Raw genomic sequence first — 20,730 nt, 5'->3', positions numbered from 1 at the left:
TCAGCTGCAGCTTAGAGAACTCGGACGTGAGAGGAGGAGGGAGGAAGGTAGTGAGAGAGGGAGAACTTGTACTGACTCATCCCTGTCGCCATGGGGAACGAGCAGGTGAAATCCCCGGGCAGCGGGGGTCCCGGCACCCCGGGCAGCAGGAGGAAAGCCCGGCCTGGAGGAGGCAGCTCTCCCGCGGAGGGGAAGAAGAGGCCGGTCGTGTCCAATGGCACCCAGCAGGATCAGGAGGAGCAGAGCCCCGGTGCCGCGGCGGTGGACACCAGCTATCTGGACGCCCCGGCGGGGGCTCTGCCACCTCACCTGGCCCGGCTGAAGAACGAGGGCAACCACCTCTTCAAACACGGCCAGTTCGGGGACGCCCTGGAGAAGTACACGCAGGCCATCGATGGCTGTGCTGACGCAGGTACGGTATAGAGGCTGGCAAGTGCAGTGGTGTGAAGTCATTGAGTGCATTTACTCAAGTACTGTACTTACGTACTTGTACTGTAGTGTACACTGTACTTTACTTGAGTGTTTACTTTTGGTACTTTAAGTATATTTTGATGCCAATACCTTTGTGCTTTTACTCAAGTAGGCCTACATTTTGAATGTATTTCTATATTGCTGTATTGATACGTTTACTAGTAAAATATTTGAGTACTTTTTCCACCCTTGGTCCAACATGAACAAGACGGTTCAACGCTTTAGTCTATTAGTTCAACGTATCGAGTTCAAAAGAGGAAGCACGGTAAATAAATGGGACATAAACATAGCTTCCTATTAGGCTACTACCTCATTTAAGATGGGTTTTACGACCGCTTGTAGCGTTGTTGATGACAGGTTTTGATGTGGAGATGTAGGAATAACACATGCATAACACTGTTCTACATCATCCTTTTAAAAGCCAACGTGAGAAAGGCATCAGATGGGTGCTAGAGAGACTGACAGTTAGCTCCATTCAGCAGCTGGGTGTCTGCCTATCACAAGTTCACTTTAAACTAAAGTGTCCCATTTCAGCTATGACTGTTGTTATATCTGACATGATGACATCCATAACTTCACCTCATCATCCCACCAAGATACACCAGTAATAGACTGGGGGTAAGACAGAGGACAGTTGAGTTATCTGGCCACTGAGTGGGCCTCATTTTATTGCTTGGAGGTAATCACAAGTCACTTCTCAGACAAACATTCTTTTTTTGAGAAGCTGGGGATTTGGTACTGCAAGGAAAGATCAATTCAATTCAAAGGAGCTTTATTGACATGAGAAAACATACGTTTACATTGCCAAAGCAAGTGTCACAAATAAAAATAAAAACAGTTGAAAATGGGGAACATAATACAGTTGGAGGGGGTACAGCATTGTGTAAACAGAGCTATGTCACATTGTGACATTTTTATATATATACAGGGTATAAAGCTTTTGGAATAAATAGCAGCATAATTTTTTTCTCAAAAAAGCATTTAAAGGTAGCAGCTCTGTTAAATACTGTATGTGCAGTAGGTCTAGATTAGCCTCGCAACAGCCAGACTCTCCCAGGCGAGAAAGGAAGCACATTGGTGATGACGTAGCTCGGGATGGCTTGCGAGGCTAGGTCTAGATGTCAATCCATGGTTTGTAGTCCTTAGGGTGGTTGTGTTCCAGTCTCTATCCTTCTTTTGTCGCAACAGTTCACAAATCTTGCTGCTTGTGTTCGCACATTGTTCTATTTCTCCCAGTAGGTATGGGAGTTTTTCATCATTGGTCATGTTTTCAAACTCACTTCGGGTGTGTGTAATCTGTGGGAAGTATGTGTCTCTGATGTCTTGGTATAGTTGGCAGGTGGTTAGATCCTTGCCCTTAGTTGGAAGTCATGTCCTGTTACATAAGAGCAATGCTCTTACTGAAGGTATGATTGAATATTATGCCAGGCCATGAAGTGTGCACTCTGACAGCTTTTTAATACAGTAGCTGGCAAGAGACTGTAATGGATATTTTATTTAGCAGCATGGCTGACTTAAAAAGAGTTAAGCTTAGAGGAGACTGTCACTCGCAGAAAAGCATATCTAGTGTGCAATGACAGCCATGTCTTTCACTGATCTGACTAAATCAAAGATTTGTTTTATTTGAATGTATTTGTTAGTACCACACAAATAATAAAATGTTAGTTTATTGTGCAGATTATCTATCCCTCGATTCCATCTGTCGGTCTGTCTGTCTATCTGTCGGTCTGTCTGTCTGTCTGTCTGTGTCCACCCATTCATTTATCTGTCCACTCACACTCACCCTCTCAGCAAAACTGAACGGTCTAGTTTGTTTACCATGTTGATGCAAGCTGTTCTTACTCTGCGTGGCTCTGCAGGAGGCGAGCAGAATGGGTTTGTGAGAGAGTCTGTCTGTCTGTCTGTGTCTGTCTGTGTGTCCCAGGCTAATCTTGTGCACCCTGCCAGTAAGCCAAGGATGTGACTCCCCTCATATATGTTTTATATTTTCTGAAATACCGGTATTTAAATGTTATAATGGAAGTCAAGGGTGGTCGGATTGTGCTGAAACCTTGCCCTTGTCATACATCATAGATATTTCATAGATGACCTGCGGTACATCACAGGCTGGCCGTCCAAGATCTGCATAGGAGCCACACTGTTATGAGACCCTTCTTGTTTAACTAGGGTTGAGGATTACAACTGCTAAGCACATTTCTCACCTAACGACAGACTCTTGTCTTATTGACTGCTATTAAATCCTTTAAATGAAGAACTACACGTGCCTAAATCTGTTTTCAGTTTTAATGGTTATGGTTCTCTCCTCTGTAGGTGTTGAGAGCCCAGAAGATCTGAGTATTCTCTATTCCAACAGAGCTGCCTGCCTCCTCAAGGATGGAAACAGCATAGGCTGTATAGAAGACTGTAACAAGTAAGGACTGGGGAACAGTTTGGGTAAATGTCTGTACATGTAATGGATGAATGGAGTGTATAGTGACAGTGTTTGGGTGCACACTGTCCATGCATGTACTATTAGTTGATGCAGGTCTGTTCAACTAGGCCATCTCCTCTCTACTTCACTTCACTCATGCTTAGTTTTATGTAGATTTGGAGAAACAAGTCACTGTAATGTGAGTTATGTCACCTTCTTATTGGTCATAAAGAGGACAGAAATTTAAAATATAATAATTTGAATTATTCTCCTCTGAACTGGCAAGATCAATGCTAACACCTTGTTAATATTATTATGACAATTAAGTAAATATTCATCTATAAAATAATGCAAGACCTACTAATATGCAAGTCTTTCAAGAATAGTATAGAATAGAATCCAGGGTTATCCACACCCAGTATTTTAAATGAATTGAAATCAGTGTTATTACATCTCTGTATGAAGGCAAAGCACTTAATTGTAATAGACCTGTAATACCCTGGGTGTGATTGTCACAGGCTGCAGCTTAGCACGTGTCTGAGGGCTTAAACATTTAGCTTGTCTAATTGTTACTGCTCACAGTCCACAGCTGAGGTAAGGAGGTTAGGACTGTGTCATGGACAGAGCTGTGTGGGTGGGGTGCATGCTATGTATTTTGTTTTTGATGATGGTGACATGCAGTCATGCATACATACTGGCACACAGAGCAAAGTCCATGAGGTTAGTTTAATTTAATGAAGTGGCTGGTTCTACAGACAGGGATCTCCATGTATGGGCATAAAAGCGGGTATGATGTCAGATTAGACATCATAGGACTTTCACATAACGAATAACTGAGTAAGTATGTTTGGGCTCTCACAGCATATCTCCATAGATACCAGGGGTCTCCATATGGGTAACTGGTGCGATATACATCACTGGCCAGATGGCCAAGACATGGCGCGACCTCAAGGTCGCTTGTCGCCCTGAGGCGTCTTACTAGTATTATATATTGTGATGTCAAGTGAAGCATGACCAAAAGCTTCTGAAGATTATGGTCTTCAGGTGACCAGACGTCAGTCACAGTATGTCATCTGTGACACCAACAAGAAACAATAGTATAGGTGCTTTCTCCAGCGAAGAGGTTTAGCTGAACTGTTCTTTTTAGCTGGTTTCCACTTCCAGTGACGTGTTGCCTACCACCTCAGGGTATTGGGGAATTTGGGGCTCCCTTTTCCAGGGACGCGGCACGCCACGTGGTGGGTGCCAAGCGGTCAAGTTTCTGTGCAATATCCATTTTTGAATCTGTTGTGCAATATTAGAATATTTGAAGCTGAACTGAATTTTAAATACATGAAGTATGTGTTTTTATTATTTTTACACATCAGAGCCTTTTATGGACTTTTGTTTTATTATTATTGTAGCATGTGTTCTCCCTGGATTCTATGCTCAAGGATTCCAATGTATTTGTTCAAATGGCAAATAAATCTCTTGAATCTTGAAAGCAGTTTGCAAGATTACAGTTTGCAAGATTGCAGTTTGCAAGATTACGACATACACACAGACAGAACCTCGGCTAACAAATATGCAAGATTGGCCCTAGATCAGGGGTCCTCAATGTTTTCAGGCCAGGGACCCCTTAGCTGAGAGAGAGATGAAGCAGGGACCCCCACTACATATTGTATAAAATTGTGTTTCAGAAGAAAGATTTTCATAGATTTCTTAGACAGCTTAGACTTGTTTGACAGCACTGTCATCATGTTGGAGTAATGTGTATTTTCAGACATTTAACCACTTCTTTAACCGCTCTTCTTTTACAAAAATAGCCTTGTAAGCTTGTAGATCTGCTATTTTTGGGTAACGTTACACTCAGAATAGGGATGCTAGGGTTCAAGTAGTTAATGTAAAAAATGTGATCCTATCACACAAAGATTTGGCGGCCCCCCTGCAGTATCTCTGAGGACCCCTTAGGGGTCCCGGACCCCCTGTTGAAGACCCCTGCCCTATATGGATGTAATGACAGACCAATATTGCCATCATCCTGCTGCTAGTGGGGCAACAAATAGACCTGACTCTTGACTTGAACTGATGATGCTAAGGATTTTGCAGTGTTTGCGTGCACATTGTACACACACGCACTGTCTATGAATGGAGAGCTGCAGATTGGTCTCGTTACACCTGTGGCACAATGTTGATGTTGGTCCCTCCCTCTGTCTCCGATCCTCTTAGGGCTCTGGAGTTGCAGCCCTTCAGCGTCAAACCTCTGCTACGCAGGGCCATGGCCCACGAGTCACTGGAGCGCTACAAGAAGGCCTATGTGGATCATAAGACCGTGCTTCAGATAGAGAGTGTTCAGTCTTCCCACGACAGCGTCAACAGGTGGGTCAAACGACACAGACAGCATCAGAACATTTCTAATGACTATTTCCAAGAACCATTGCAACACAACGTAAAGCGTTGTGAACTTTGGATCTTTGACAAGCTACCCCATCGTACAGCGGAGTATGAGCATTAGGGACACTTATACTAAAAATACAGCTTTACCACTCAAGTTAGAGGACATAATTGAACTATAACTTAGTGGCTGGTGTGTTCAGCAGTCACGTGATGCCTACTTCACTTGTCTTTCACTGAAGGTGAATGTTTGCTACTGTATTCTGTAGTCTCAATCAAGACCTCAAACCATGTGCCTGTTGTAAAGGATGACAGATGTCATGGATGTTAATCTGACCACGTCATGTGATGCTTTGTGGGTGGATGTAACAAACGTAACATCCAGACATAAGTAGGTGACCACTGCTGTTTCTGGCGCAGTATAGGACTAAACATGAAGGTGGCCTGAAAATCGCTCTGTAACACCAGATAATGTAATAATAACACCAGATAATGTAATAATAACACCAGATAATGTAATGTAATAATAACACCAGATAATGTAATAATAACACCAGATAATGTAAGGATACTTACATTAGACTGTTAAAAATGTTCTTACAGCTAGAACCACAGTATCTTTAAGTGTATCTATGGGGCTGTTAAGTCTGACATCATTTTGTAGGCAGAGGAGAACTTTTGCCCCCCAAAAAAGTGAATCTTTTTACTATTTTTACTATTTACTAATTTCTCTTCTCTTTGTTGTTGAAAGGAGGTCTTGGAGGTCTGACTACAAAATGATGTCACAGCTTAAAAGCCCCATAGGTTCTTTTGTGGAGATAACTTCCATGCTTGGTATTTTCATTATTTCACTGTACCGCATTTTCATTCCTTTTAATGAAAATGGACAGCAACAGTTTTGCATGGCGTTCCACTTTATGTTTATATTTGGCAGTTACAGTCAAAGACAAGAAGAGTACATTGTAGGCCTCCAGTGGTCCAGCAAGCTATGGCATTCTGGAGCACTAGGACTCATTCCTATTGCTATGGTGACAACAAGTGTTCTGATAAAAATGTCAAGTCCTCTGCACTGCAGTCTGTGAGAGACGATAAAAGTTATTTGATTCTAAGAGAATCAGTAATTACTAATTATGTGTGAGACCTTGTTTCAAGAATGTCAAGCTACATGGTTTGCGGAGAAGAAACAAATAGAATTTTAATTCTCTAAAGCCAGAGTGTAAACAAAAAGTGATTTATTTAAAAAAAAGAATTAGAATTTCCCACATATAGCACACTGACTGACTAAAATGTTACCCTCGGTGTGTGTGTCCTCTGCCAGGATCACCAAGATGTTGATTGATCAGGACGGGCCCAACTGGAGAGAGAAGCTGCCTGAGATCCCTGTGGTGCCGCTGTCCGTCCAGCAGAAGCACAGAGACAAACCCGTCAGCGCCGTGCTCCTGCAGGCCCGCGCTGACAGAGCCGCTAACGAGGAAGGTCAGTGACAAATAGGGCAGGGGTTTTCAAAGTGGGTGACGGGTAGGGTGACCAGATCCAAACTGTTCATTTGAGGGACAGAAGTACCACTTGTGTGGGACAATGTGGGACGGGTGGGCGGGGGTTAATAGCAAATTATTAGTTGCTAATAAATGCTTTGATGTCATATTCGACCATAGCCCTAATACTGCCTATTAATTTGTTATTTACCCCCCTATAGGGGATATTTCTCATGTTATTTTATTAACAGGCTTAAAAACATCTTGCAGGGAAAAGAGACAATGAGAGAGATTTACATTACAATGACATACTCTGCCCTATAATGTATTCTAAGCCCCCTTACAGTCCAGTGTGGTCCAGTCTAGCTTGCTGTGAGCTCACGTTAAGGGCTTCAGCAACAATCAGCGCACCTATTTCAACACCTATGCCAGTCACAATGTGGGACAGAGTCTCAATTTGGGGGACGCCTGAAAAGTCATGGAAATGTGGGACTGTCCCTCGCAAAGGGGGACATCTGGTCACCCTAGTGACGGGGCACCCTGGGGTGCCGCGACGGCAGTCCAGGGGTGCCGTGAGCGGCGAGATCATTTGATAATATTTGGAATTTATTTGGACACTTGAAGAAATATTTAGTATCATTTTAAACTTGAAGTACAAAGTTATTTTCTGTCAGTTCTAACCAAAATGGCTATTATCTCAACGTTTTCCTCGCAACATAATCACTAAAATATCGTCACTGTCAGACAGAAACCTCTGTCGCACAAAACTAGTGAAAACAGCCGATCTACAAGCACACAACGCCTCGCATCGCGAGGCGTTGTGTGCTTGTAGATCTGCTGTTTTCACTAGTTTAGTACATCTTATAGATGATAAATACAAAAAAAAAGGTTTTGGACATACAAGGTTTCCACCCAACAACGATGATATTCTATAAATATAAGGTGCTGGGAGTGAAAATTATAATGTAGGGGTGCCTCGGATTAAAAAAAATATTTATAGGGTGCCCTGAGACAAAAAAGTTTGGGAATCCCTGATCTAGGGATAGGATGATATGAACATTTCACATCACGATCATTGTGACAAAAGAAATCGCAATTTACGATATTATCACGATAATCAAAATCCGTTATCCTGGGGCAGAACATTTGCCAAAAATAGACGATCTATTAAAAATAAATGGAAAAAGTTATCGAAAAAATATCCCTTTAAGTAAAAGTATCAATACTGCAATGTAGAAATACTCGGTTACAAGTAGAAGTCCTGTCTGTCCCTTTTTACCGCATGGCACCCAGCAGCTGAGCCATCTAGCTGAGGATCTGTGTGTGTGTGTGTGTGCGTGTGTGTGTGTGTGTGTGTGTGTGTGTGCGTGCGTGCGCCTCTGTCTGTCTGTCCACGGCTAATCTCACAAACCACTGGACAGATCAGCACCAACTCCCTTGTGCATACCGCCAGTATGCCAAGGAAGTAAATACTTATAATAAAATATAATATATAAAATGTGTGTGTGTGTGTGTGTGTGTGTGTGTGTGTGTGTGTGTGTGTGTGTGTGTGTGTGTGTGTGTGTGTGTGTGTGTGTGTGTGTGTGTGAATATTCTTCACATTTTGTGAATGTCAGAGACACATCCCACTAGTCTGACATCATCAAGTGACATCAGAGAACGACAAGGAAGCCACGCTGTTATTAGATACGGTCCTGTTCTGTCTCTCTACAAGTCAGAAAGACAGACACGCACTGTAGGTTGTAACACAATTATATTTCTGCGTTCCAATCCAGAAGGGGTCAGCAGCAGCAGAAGTGTTGCTTAAATTCTATGGACAAAAATGCATATACTGTTAGTGTGTATGTGAACATATATTTGTACATAATATCTGTATGGGACGATAAGTGATATATTTATCGTGATAAAAAACACTCACGATAATCGTATCGTGGAGATTTAATTTATTGTGAGATCGTCCTCCGTCACGCACTGGGATCAATTGGTTACACCCCGCCATTCCGAAACACCGCTATTCCGAACGTTGACTTCTAACCCTAACCCTACCCCTAACCCTAACCCTAACCCTAACCCTAACCCTACCCCTAACCCTACCCCTAACCCTAACCCTAACCCTAAACCTAACCCTAACCCTGCTTCGGAATAGCGGTGTTTCGGAATGGCGGACTGTTGCCGGATCAATTCACCTTTTATTTGCTGAGCTGCATATCCGGTACCACTTCTTAAACCCTCTCGAATTGGGAAAACTGACCTGGAAATAACATACTTGATACAGTATTTTATTCACTCTCTTATCAAATGTTCCGCCCCAAGATAATGGATGTTTGGGATATTTTGATTATCGCGATAATATCGTAAATCGCGATTTCTTTGGTCACAATAACCGTGATATGAAATCTTCGTATCGTCCCATCCCTACATATATGTCAAAACAAAAATGCTTGAGAGCTTATTATTTCCCCTGTGGTCTTGTTGTGTCCATTGTGAATCTTCGTGTGGTCAGTCAGAGAATCTGTGTGTATAAATGCTGAGCACCGGTGAAAGCAGTCCTGCTGACTGTGACTGCAGTCAGTGGGCACGTGCGTGCGTGTGTGTGTGTGTGTGTGTGTGTGTGTGTGTGTGTGTGTGTGTGTGTCTGGGAGCACTATCAATAATGCACAGGGAAGATGATCTTCACAGACTGTAGTGCAGCTGTAATGGAACGTTTCAGGTCAGGTTTCCTGTAGCAGCCTTACGCTGACACAACTAGGCATTGTATGTCCTGAAATGCACACACATACATACAGTATATATGCACACATCGATGACGCACAGGGGCTGTTAAGTATGACATCATTTTGTAGGCAGAGGAGAATTTCTGCCCCCAGTTTCCGTGAATCTTTTTACTATTTTCACATTTTTCTTCTCTTTGTTGTTGAAAGGAAAGTGTTAGAATTATACTTTGTCGTTATTTTTGTCTCGGATCTGTTGAAATAGCGAGGGACAGAAAATGCTCTGGGGGCAGAGTTCTCCTCTGCCTACAAAATGATGTCACAGCTTAAAAGCCCCATACGTACATGCATACATAGTGCATACAGTCATACACACATTAACCACATAAGTTGAGTATTAATTGTTTGACTGCTGACAACAGCCATGTTTTGAATGAATAAAAGCTGCTAGTAGGCCTGTCAAATTATGACATAATCTTCTAATCGCAATTATTTGACATAATCGCAAATTATTTGACAGTAGAAGCTCGGCCGAGCGTCTAGATGGGGACCTGGCCTACCCGGGAATGATGTAAATAGGGAATGAATGCCCCACCCTTTAATGCAAACCCCATTATAGCTGTTCAAGCTTCCCACGGTCATGACATTCCTGGAAATATTTTGAAATCAGAAAAATATTTTTCCAGTACTGGAAAAGTTTTGGAATTGACCAAGGGTCCTGGAAGGTCCTGGAAAAAATGGCTAGACATTGTTTTTGGTTATTCTCATGTGAGGCAATCAAATTTCTTGGAAGTTTCGGGAATTTCATAGCTTAAAGGTCACTTAAACACTGGGGGCATTATTTGTTGTGTATCGTAATGTGGAGATAAAGCATTTACAATTATTATTCAGAACGGTCGATTTTTCACTGCAAATACAGTAAAAGTCTTAACCTGTATGAACGAGTTGTCAACTTGTTTTATCTTGACAAAGGCCCATGTATTCATGTGGATGTGACTGATCAAATCTTTACTATTGATTCATTAGAGCAGTGGTTCTCAAAGTGGATTCCAGGGACCTTGTGGGTTCCTTTATGGGGGTCTAAATTGACCCATACAAGTCTGTAACTCTAACAGTATACAAATGAAACCAAATGGACCCGTTTGGTTCCATTTGTACACTGTCAGAGTTAAGGGGAGACCTTGAAATGTAAAGGTTTGAGAAACACTGCATTAGAGTACACAACATGTTTGTTGCCATGTGTCATCATAGCTTTTGATCTTAACTCTCTTTTTCATCATTTGGTTTTTGCTACTTGTCTCTCATCAGCCAGGAGAAAAGAGACCCGTTTCTCAACACTAAAGAAAGAAGGTAACGAACTGGTGAGGCAAGGCCAGTACCAACAGGCCTTGGAGAAGTACAGTGAATGCCTCACCTTGAAACCTGACGAGTGTGTGCTCTATACCAACAGGTATGCCCCATGGGAAAACGGTTACTTAACAACTTTCAAGTTTCAACCTGGCATCCCTATTTAGGGCATGTCATCATCATAGACGCTACTTTCGCCGCACGACACCATCGTACAATTAAGTATAGAATAGGGTTGTAGTGGTTAAGCCACATTGGATAACATGTGTTTGTGGTAAAAGATATAACCTTTATGGTGTTGGAACTGATTTCCCCAAGCCCCAATCAAACATGAGAACACTTTGATTTTCTTATCGAATTGCCTTTGTACAACCTAGACAATGGTGTGAGATTTTTAGTGGTGTACAGTAAGTGTCAGTTTTTTGTGCAGTAGAAAGGATCTGTGTTACTAAATGTGATGCAATATTGTTGGCAAACTAAACAAATGAAGACATACAAATACCGTATATAATTACCGCACTAACAGCATGGATGTTAGAAAACACATTTTGTTAGCCGGATGAACCATGACATTTCCATTAATTGCGACCATAGGTCGTAGATTAGTATGTGAACAGTCACAGCTTGTACGCATGTATCTGTCTGTCACGTCTAATACTGCGGTTCTATGGGTTTGTTGCTCTGACATCATGCTCTGACATCACTGTGATGTCAGGGGAACCACTCTTAACAGAATGGGTTTGCCGCTCTGACATCACACTAACATGTCACACTAACAGAATCCCTTTCATGCCCATATATGGAGTTCCCTGATGTCATCAATATTAAGCCCATAGCTAACAGGACTTCATATGGGGATGTCATAGAGACGTCATAGGAATTTCACATAACGAATAACTGAGTAAGCATGTTTGGGCTCTCACAGCATATCTCCATATACAGTACATGGATCTCCATATATGGGTACCAGGGGTCTCCATATATGGGTAACTGGTCCGATGTACATCACTGGCCAGATGTCGCCCTGAGGCGTCTTACTAGTATTGTCTATTACAATGTCATTGTGATGACAGTAGAGGGTGCTAAAAGATCAGCCAAGTAAATGATATTTACAGTGTGTGACTGTACTTTAGTATGAATCTAAGATGATCAAAGAGGGTTTAAGTGATGTTCTTTTGTTGAAACAAGTGAGCAATAGCTGCTCTGTTCTGCTATTAATCATTGCTATACACTATATAGCAATGATCTATATAGCATAGAGTGTTTGTTCAGTAACAGATGACTCCCTATCTCTCCATACCCCTAGCAAACAGAAAATACATTTTCTAGTTGGGATATCAATTTTATACAGTTAGGAGTGACTTTTATAGTGTTCGAGTTCCAATTTTGTCAACATAATTTTGTCCACTTGGTTATCGTATATCTTGTTTGAGTTCTCTCTCCTGATTGGATAAAATGATATCCTGACCTGAAATGGTATTTTCTGTTTACTAAAGAGCTGGAGAGACCCCTGAACAAACTCCAGGCATTGACACTAAGGCTTGCCCACCTGCCCCCGGCAGGTAAATAGAACGTCAGGGCAGGTGAAGTTTGCTTTCAGGTTGCCCGACCGGGCAAGTGCTCATTTGAGAGGGGACACAAACGTCTATAAACACAACATGAGATATCTGTCTAAACATCAGAACGTGGCCAGTGCGATCTGTCTTCTGGTCTGTGGAATGTAAAATAAGAGCACTATTATAACTACCTATAATGTGCTGTTTTTACTGTGGCTACTGTGTGAAACCACAGACATATTCAACCATAGCTACAGTATGTAGGTATTTGTATTTGGAGGTATTGAGGTGTGACATTTTTTATCGCACAGGCCTAGAAAGAAAATAAATAAGTGTTAAATTGAGCGGTAATTAAAATCTTACCTATCATTTTACAATGGACGATTAACTTTTCGGGCAAGTGGGCATGACCTCTGGGCAAGTAGAACATGACCTGTACTTGCCCGATGGGCAAGTGCCTCTGAGACCTTAGTGTCAACCCCTGAACTCCCTATAGCAATCTGAATATACAGAAATATATCACTTACACCACCTTTTAAGTGTTGAGTAAAGCTCCTGGAACATAATGATACAGAGCATTAGCAGGTACTCAGATTGAAACATCTTAATCCGTATCTTAAGCTGTGAAAAAAGTGATCTGTGAAAAAAGTGGGTGATTAAAAAGCAAGGAATCTTTGATTCATGTTCCATCCTTTGCTGTCCTCCAGAGCCATTTGCTTCCTGAAACTGAACCGCTGCCAAGAGGCCAAACAGGACTGTGACTCCGCCATTCAGATGGAGCCAACGAATAAGAAGGCATTCTACCGAAGAGCCCTGGCACATAAGGGCTTAAAGGTGTGTTAATAGTGCTGTCACGATTATGGCATTTTACATAACGATTGTCACTCAAATAATCACGATTGAGGCCCGATTGACGATTTAATTGTGTTTTTGTCGTTGACAATTACAATTCTGTTTGGCTTGTAGGCTTTGAAGTTGCATGTGGCAGATATGACACATAACCTAAATATACAAAGACATTACTCACATATTTGACAACTTTATACTTAAAAAAGAACATTGATAGTGGAAATAGCCAATCTACAAGCTCACAACGCATCGCGACACGTTGTGAGCTTGTAGATCTGCTATTACCACTATTTTTTTTAAATATATTAACATTTTTCAACATGATTATGACGATTATGACAAAAGAATTGCGATTATGACAAATAATTGCGATTAGACGATTATGTAATAATTGTGACAGGCCTATGTGTTAACCCATTCAGGCCGGGTACACATTTTAGTGTATGGGAGGGGCTTACAGTACATGTACAGTATGTATCAACATATTTGTTTTTGTAGGCTAATTTCTGATTTGGGCCTAACTATAGGTTAGGCCTAAATGGCTGCTGCATACTTCTTGCAGGCAGCAAAATATTTCAGCGAGGTATTACGAACAAAATGACATAATTGCAAAGAAAACAAACAAACACATTAATTTGCTTTGCCAAAGTTCCTTTCAGCAGTTCTTGCACCTTCAAGATTTCACAGTTAGCTGAACATCATTGCAGATTATGTAAACATTGTGTGGGATTTGTCAGAAATTCAAGGCTTTTTTGATTTATTTCCGCAATCTGCCGGCACAAATGCACCATGGATAGTTTTTGGAGAAAGGTTGTCCAAGGAGGTTAGGAGGTACAAACTCTATAATCCATCTCTTTCTGAGTGACTATAAACTCAACATGACGGCTATTAAATAATAGATGAAGATAGCACACACTTTGTCCACTGTGTCTGCCATCAAATATGGTGAAATCTCCATGACAAATCATGTCAGCACGCATTGAGGGTGCATGCATAAACAAAGAGAGGCGATCGAGATATCACTGTTCAGTGACAATTTAAGGACTTTTTAAACATTGTTCAAATTATCAAATATTAGAGGAAGAAATTGTGAAAATAGACGATCTACATGCTCACAAAGCCTCGCGTTGCAAGGCGTTGTGAGCATGTAGATCTGCTATTTTCACAATAGAACCGTGTTATAGAAAATGGGGGGGGGGGGGGGGGGGGGGGTGTCCCCGGTTAAAATATGATTATTTTGGGGGTCGCGGCCTGAAAAGGTTGAGAACCACTGCTTTAATACACAGGATCGGTTTGGGAGAAGTATTATACCTGAGAGCATCGATTTATTGTTTCTCGCCGCCTGTTTGTTTGTGGGTGTGACAGGACTACCTGTCAGCCAGCAGTGACCTGCAGGAAGTGCTCCAACTTGACCCCAACGTCCACGAGGCTGAGAAGGAGTTGGAAGACGTGATGGTTCTACTGAGACAGAGCCTGGTGGACGGTACCACGCGCTCCTAGGGTACGGGACCTCTCTCACTTATTATTGTCTTGTTATATTCACGTTCTGTATGGAGTGTGGTGTTTAAATTAATGCAAATTAACACACACACACACACACACACACACACACGCACGAGTGAGTTATAGAGGTGGTGACTGGCCTGATTTTGTGCTTTAACAAAGCCTAACTTCCATTGCAGCTCAAAAAAGTAATAATAATTCATCTCACTACGCGACAATAACAATCTTACCCACATCTGTTTATTACATTTCTCTAGGTTTGAATGGCTGACTGTTATTGCTATGGGACTAGCGAGGAGGATCTGAGCGCAAGGGGCACTGCAGTTGCCTGAGGATGAAGGTGTATCCCAAACTCCGTACTCTCATCCCCTGTAGCATACAACCTGGGCAATAACAAATGCCCATGCCCGGATATGTTGGCCTTGGACTGCCTCAGACAGGGGACCAGCTATTCGATCATGTGCACCATCTGCAAATGCGTGCAAACAAACCACCCCCACACTTCCATTACTGAGAACACCACCCTTGATAAGAGGGCAGCTTTATTGAGAATAAAGCTGAGAAGAATAAAGTCAAGCTACTAGTGACTTGCTTGCAGAAAACCAAAAGTCATCGATGTGAAATAAATGAACTGCGACTACAGTATCGATCCCTGGACGGCTGTGCAGTGCACCCACCATCGCTTGTACGAGTAACAGAGGGGGAAAAATAAGACAGCTGTGTGTGCCTTATTCGTATTCAAACCATAAATGTGATGAACTTCATTGTCCTTCGTTATGTTGAATTCATTGCCTGAATGAACACATTTATCACTCCCTAGGTGATTGGAGATATGCATAAGCTTCACATATACTGTAAGTTGGAAATATTTTGTTTTGTTTGTAAAAATGTTATGTTGGGGCCTGTTTGGCTGAATGATGTAAAAAGAAAAGGTATTTTCATCAGCAAATTTCATCTTGCTCTCCCATTCAAAAGCTGTTTACAGTATATTCCAAAACCCTTTGTTGGACCTTTTTGGATGATGTGTAAGTGAAACGTAATTGTCTGTGTTTACATGTTTGCTCAATCATTACAATCATGCAACAATCTAAGTTAGGAACGCAAGCTGGCTGTATATCAAAAACCATCGTAATTTACTTCAAGCAGAAACAAAAAACCCCAAACAAAAAATCCCAAACAAGATGCTTAGGAAAAATAACTTGAATGAGGATTTCAAACATATTTTTAAACTGGTATGAAGGGACAGCACAGCCTAATGTGAACTAAAAGGGGCAAACAAACGATGTATCAAATTCAACTATTAACACCCGTCTTGAAATTAAATTGGTATACGATTTCTGCAATTTAAGATAGGGTTATTATAGATTACTATATAATGCACTGTACGATTCTGGTCTCAGGTGAAATCTTGAATGTAGCTAGGATGACTGTGTACTGTGTATAGATGTAAAGTATTTCTTTAGGTTAGCAAGTTTCCAATACACATCTCTTCCATGGCATTTTAACAAAACGTTAATATTTGTTTTGTGGCCTACTCTTATCAAAAGCACTGCTGCATTGAACATCTGACTGAGCATGTACTGAATGTAAATAATACATGAATGCATTGTAAATACTTTGAATGCAGGCGTAAATTATAAATTGCATTGTGAATGCTTTGATGGGAGACTTGTTTTCTGTATTCACAATGCAAGTGCAGGGAAGTGGTGTGACAGGCTCAATCATAAGACAGCCAAGGGTTCTTTAGAACAAAGTTCATTTCCAAGTACTGGCATACTGCTTGCTGTGCCTTAGTTGTAACCGTATGGGCGTTAGCTACAATGAGAACACTTGTCATGACAGAGGCTCTCCGTGTTTCAGGATATAGTCACAGGCATTTTCAATTTTTCATAGCTCTATGAATATTCTATGAATATACCAAAACCAACTTGAAATTGATTTGGAATGTGTTTACTGTAGGTGTGCTCAGATAACAGGAAGAATACTAATGCTTGCCATCAGGTGAGCAATAGTTAAAGGAGCTTTAGTCAACTTTTTCATTGTAGGGCCGACACTTTGTTTACATCCTAGTCTATAGACTAGAATATAAACAAAGTGTCTGACAATGGCCAAAATGATTATTTTGTCATTATTTTACGCTTTTTTTTGGTCATTTTCGAATAGAAACACATATATGAAGCTTATTTTTTTATAAAATATTTTCGAAATATTTTTATTTTAGCATCCGTTTTTCAAGAAAAAGTTGCCTATAGCTCCTTTAACTCTGAGTGCCACCCCGTTCACCACTAGAGGGCGCCCAGTGGCCATAGAAAATCCCATAGAGATATGCTGGTATATGCAGAAGCCCTGCAGCCATGACTTGCCTGAACACTTTCCTTTGTGCATGTACAGGAAGAGGATGAAGTTAGCTTGAAGTTAGCTATTGGCTACCAAGCATTTTAGAAGATCTATTTTCTGCAATTTAGCCACGATTAAACCTTGCACACCTCATGCATGGGAAAAAAACAGAGAAGAATGAGCTCTAAAAAATCCAATGCAATCCTGGATTGCATTGGAGTGGATTTGTGCAGTTTGTTCACAGCTTTCAAACAAAAAAATCCGATTGGAAATCCGTTCAGGCATTCTTGAGATAATGGCCATTATGTTTAAAACAAAAATGGCTGCCCTGTATGTTAGATGGGGTTGTATGGGGTGGAACATGCAAAATCGCGATTGAAATCATGTTCACCAGATTTGATGGGGAACTAGTTCGGGATCGGCACTCTGCGATACGCTAATAAAGCCGAACTAGTTCGGGATTGGCACTCAATGAGTTAAGTTTCAAACACTGAATCCTAATAATGGCTGTTGATGAAGCCGGTGATTGCATCAGTGCAAGGTCAAAGAGTGTCATAAGTCAACAGGTCTGGTGGTCACACTTAAATGAATACTTAAGTTTAATTCAAGCCAGGAGTGACTAGTTAAATCAGCTATCACCATGAGTAAATTGTTTTCACAGCGCGGCACCGAGTGCCGCGCTGCGAGCTTGTAGATCTGCTATTTTTGAAAAATCATGATTTTTTTTGCAAGTCTTTGAATACATCTACTTAAAAGCGAACATTTGTAACTAAATATTTACTTCTGGGTGGTCCCTGGAACAACATATTTTGAGATGGGGGGGGGTCCGCGGCCAAATACCTGTAATTTTGGGGGTCCTTGACATGAAAAGGTTTGAGAACAGCATGATTTAGACTAGAGGAACGATTTAGAAGTCGGGTCAAAGATATTCAAAGACTTGCACACATTTTCACGATTTTTCAAAAATAGCAGATCTACAAGCTCGCAGAGCGGCACTCGGTGCCGCGCTGTGAGCTTGTATATCTGCTATTTTTCACTGGTTAAAGCATTCAATAATTGTAGGCCTAAATGGGTTAAAGGGTTGTGTGTTGGAGGGCCAAACAGAGATGGAAGACAATACTGTGGCAGTAAATAAGAAAAAAGCAACCAAGCTTGATTCAGAAATGTATATATTTTTAAAGATATGCATTTACATGCACATTATAAAGCAAAAATTAGGAAACACAATTTTCAATAGTTAAGTAGAGTGGCACTAGTCTTCAAATTACAATATAAAACTTGCAGATATTTTCACAGAAATTAAACGGGCCTCTCCACGGAGACAATAAGCCAAGCACAGGGTGGTGAATTGGGAATAACCTCCAACTTGAGGCATCATTCATGATGCCAGAGTTTCGTTTACCAATGGAGCACTCTTTGTGCTGAAAATCCAGATTTTCAGAGGTTCACTGAAGTGTTTGCCGCTTCGGATAAAAGCAACAAGCATGAGTTTGCCAAATATGTATGTGTATGTGAAACTGTGATAGCCCTGTTTGCTACAGATAAGGTACATATAGGGAACTTACGACTTTGACGGCAAAACAATGTCCTTTCACCCACCAGGCTTTTGCTATTAGTGGAAGAAATATGTAACAAAAATAGGCTAATGTGTTCACTTCCGGCAGAAAGCGTGAAAATTTGCACCTAGGGGTATTTTTGTGGGCCGAATTAAAAAATTGACGGTCCCAAGCACTTTTCCCATGGGATCTGGTGGCTCTAATTCACTTTCCATACTAGGGAAAAAAGACCCCCCAAATAATCTTCTTTAAATAGCATGTGAGGGGTCTATCTAGGGGGTTTTCATGATTCTGAATCCATTGCAAGCATTTGTTTTGCACGAAAAACATTCCTTGGGCAAGAAATGGACTCTACTACACAACTGTGAAAAGTGATGACTCATCACTAAACCATAGTTTTGTGGGGTCCATTTCTTGCCCAAGGAATGTTTTTGTGCAAAACAAATGCTTGGAATGGATTCAGAATCATGAAAACCCCCTAGATAGACCCCACCCTATGGTAAGTGAATTTGAGAAAAGTGCTTGGGACCGTCAATTTTTGAATTCAGCGCACAAAAATACCCCTAGGTGCAAATTTTCACTTTCTGCCGGAAGTGAACACCTTTTTCACATATTTCTCCCACTATAGTAGAGAAGCATTTTCAAACTGTTCGTTCCAAAACATTTTAAACCCAGAACCTTCTAGAACCCTTAATTCAATGTGCTGAAGTATTATCCATTCCATTTATTGTTTTGTCAAGTAATGTCTTCCGAGAGCGCAATCTTTGGTAGGCCAAACCATGACTGAGGGATGGGTCAGCATTTTGCATTCTTCATTCTCATAAGTTTTATAATCATCATTTGAAGACAGTCAGAAAAAGAAATTAAAAATAAGTCCCCCCACCCCCCAAAAAAGGCACTGCGAGACCAATGTATAGATATAAAACTGCATCCATCATTAGCTGGGTATTTAGAAAACAACCTGGACAAACAATCAAATTCACCTCAGTCAACAGATTAATTGTCCTTAAGGGATACAGCAGCATACATTTTAGCTTAGCTCTCTGATCAATCTACTGAAGTGCTGAAGACAGTGAAATGATCAATTGAATTGCTATAAATGCTGGTGTATTCCTTTAAAAGTGTCATCTGCTTAATCAATTGGATAAAACTAGGCATCTCTTTATATTTCCAACATGTGCAGTCAGGTTGACTCTCCCTCCTAAGTGACACTACATATATTAACCAACTGATTTAACCGTTGCATGTATGTGTTGCATGTATGTCGGTGGGTCCATACTCGAGAGTTTAGGGGCCATTTTCATCCTGGTAAAAGGAGTCTTTAACATTTGGGATTAAAAAAAGAAGAAGAATGGGGTGTGTCTGCAGCTGACTAGATTAATGACTAGATTAATGTGTCAACCACATAAATGCAAATAAAATACAATAAATGCTGGTCTAATTTCAACTGCATGTATTTCCCCAAATCTATCCTCAGCTTGATTTTCTTTTCTTTTTTGTAGTGTAACTACAGCTGTAGTATAATTACACCAAAATTAGATGACATTTCAGAAAGTGGAATGGGAACTCTTGGTTACAGACACAGGCTGTTAATCATTTGTCACAAGTGCAGATGCAGAGAAAAACTCAAGTGTATAATGTGGTTACATTTGCACACACTCCGAATTAAATGAAAACGGGATTTTACTGTGTTGTAGAGCTTGAGAAGACTGGAACGTTTTCTGCAAAATGGCAACCACACATTCTTAATAGTTGAAACCTTCCCATTTACAACATACCATTTCTAAGGCCTTCTTAAAATGTTGAAATAAATCAGAGGAGATGGGGTTATGGTTCAACTTTGAACTGAGAGATAGTCAACCCAACATGTTGGTTAGACTGAAAACATAGGCCTTGACCCCCAAAAAACAGGGCTTCAACTCTAAAACCAACTTTCCCAAAATGGAAAATAAAACAAAAACATAGAAACATGAAAAGCAAGAAAGATCACATCTTCAACCAAGAGTAACAATAATAATTTTGAAAAATACAGTTTACTATTGACTGGTCCCTCTTTAAGTTTAAACATAAATCCGATTAAAAAAATGGAAAGCTTGATAATGTTGTTGTGGTGTATCAATGTGCTGTTGAAGCATTTTAAAG

The 20,730-nt window shown here is 40.9% G+C and overlaps 1 protein-coding gene across 2 annotated transcripts; it reads left to right on the top strand.

Moving 5' to 3' along the window:
* Positions 1-45: 45 nt before the first annotated feature.
* Positions 46-16,099, top strand: spag1a (sperm associated antigen 1a). Of its 2 annotated transcripts, none has more exons than XM_080734843.1 (8): positions 46-412; positions 2,782-2,881; positions 5,090-5,239; positions 6,573-6,730; positions 10,749-10,890; positions 13,051-13,177; positions 14,558-14,693; positions 14,953-16,099. In XM_080734843.1, exons 1-7 carry the CDS (start codon positions 91-93, stop codon positions 14,690-14,692), a joined length of 1,134 nt encoding a protein of 377 aa, XP_080590969.1. In that variant the 5' UTR covers positions 46-90; the 3' UTR covers position 14,693; positions 14,953-16,099. The 2 variants fall into 2 exon arrangements, with proteins under 2 accessions (XP_080590969.1, XP_080590970.1); XM_080734844.1 differs by having other exon boundaries at positions 6,573-6,734; positions 10,753-10,890.
* The last annotated feature ends 4,631 nt before the right edge of the window (positions 16,100-20,730 follow it).

This window comes from Nannobrachium achirus (genome assembly GCF_963921795.1).
Source record: "Nannobrachium achirus genome assembly, chromosome: 10".
In the NCBI taxonomy this organism is placed as follows: domain Eukaryota; kingdom Metazoa; phylum Chordata; class Actinopteri; order Myctophiformes; family Myctophidae; genus Nannobrachium; species Nannobrachium achirus.
Note: the sequence above shows the minus strand (reverse complement) of the source record. Positions and strands in the feature narration are given on the sequence as shown.

What these genes read in the sequence shown, in the direction of transcription:
- spag1a (XM_080734843.1), top strand. Translation starts at nt 91, where the DNA reads ATGGGGAACGAGCAGGTGAAATCCCCGGGCAGCGGGGGTCCCGGCACC. An exon ending in TGTATAGAAGACTGTAACAA is followed by an intron (nt 2,882 to 5,089) that starts GTAAGGACTGGG and finishes CGATCCTCTTAG; the next exon opens with GGCTCTGGAGTTGCAGCCCT. An exon ending in TGGCACATAAGGGCTTAAAG is followed by an intron (nt 13,178 to 14,557) that starts GTGTGTTAATAG and finishes TGGGTGTGACAG; the next exon opens with GACTACCTGTCAGCCAGCAG.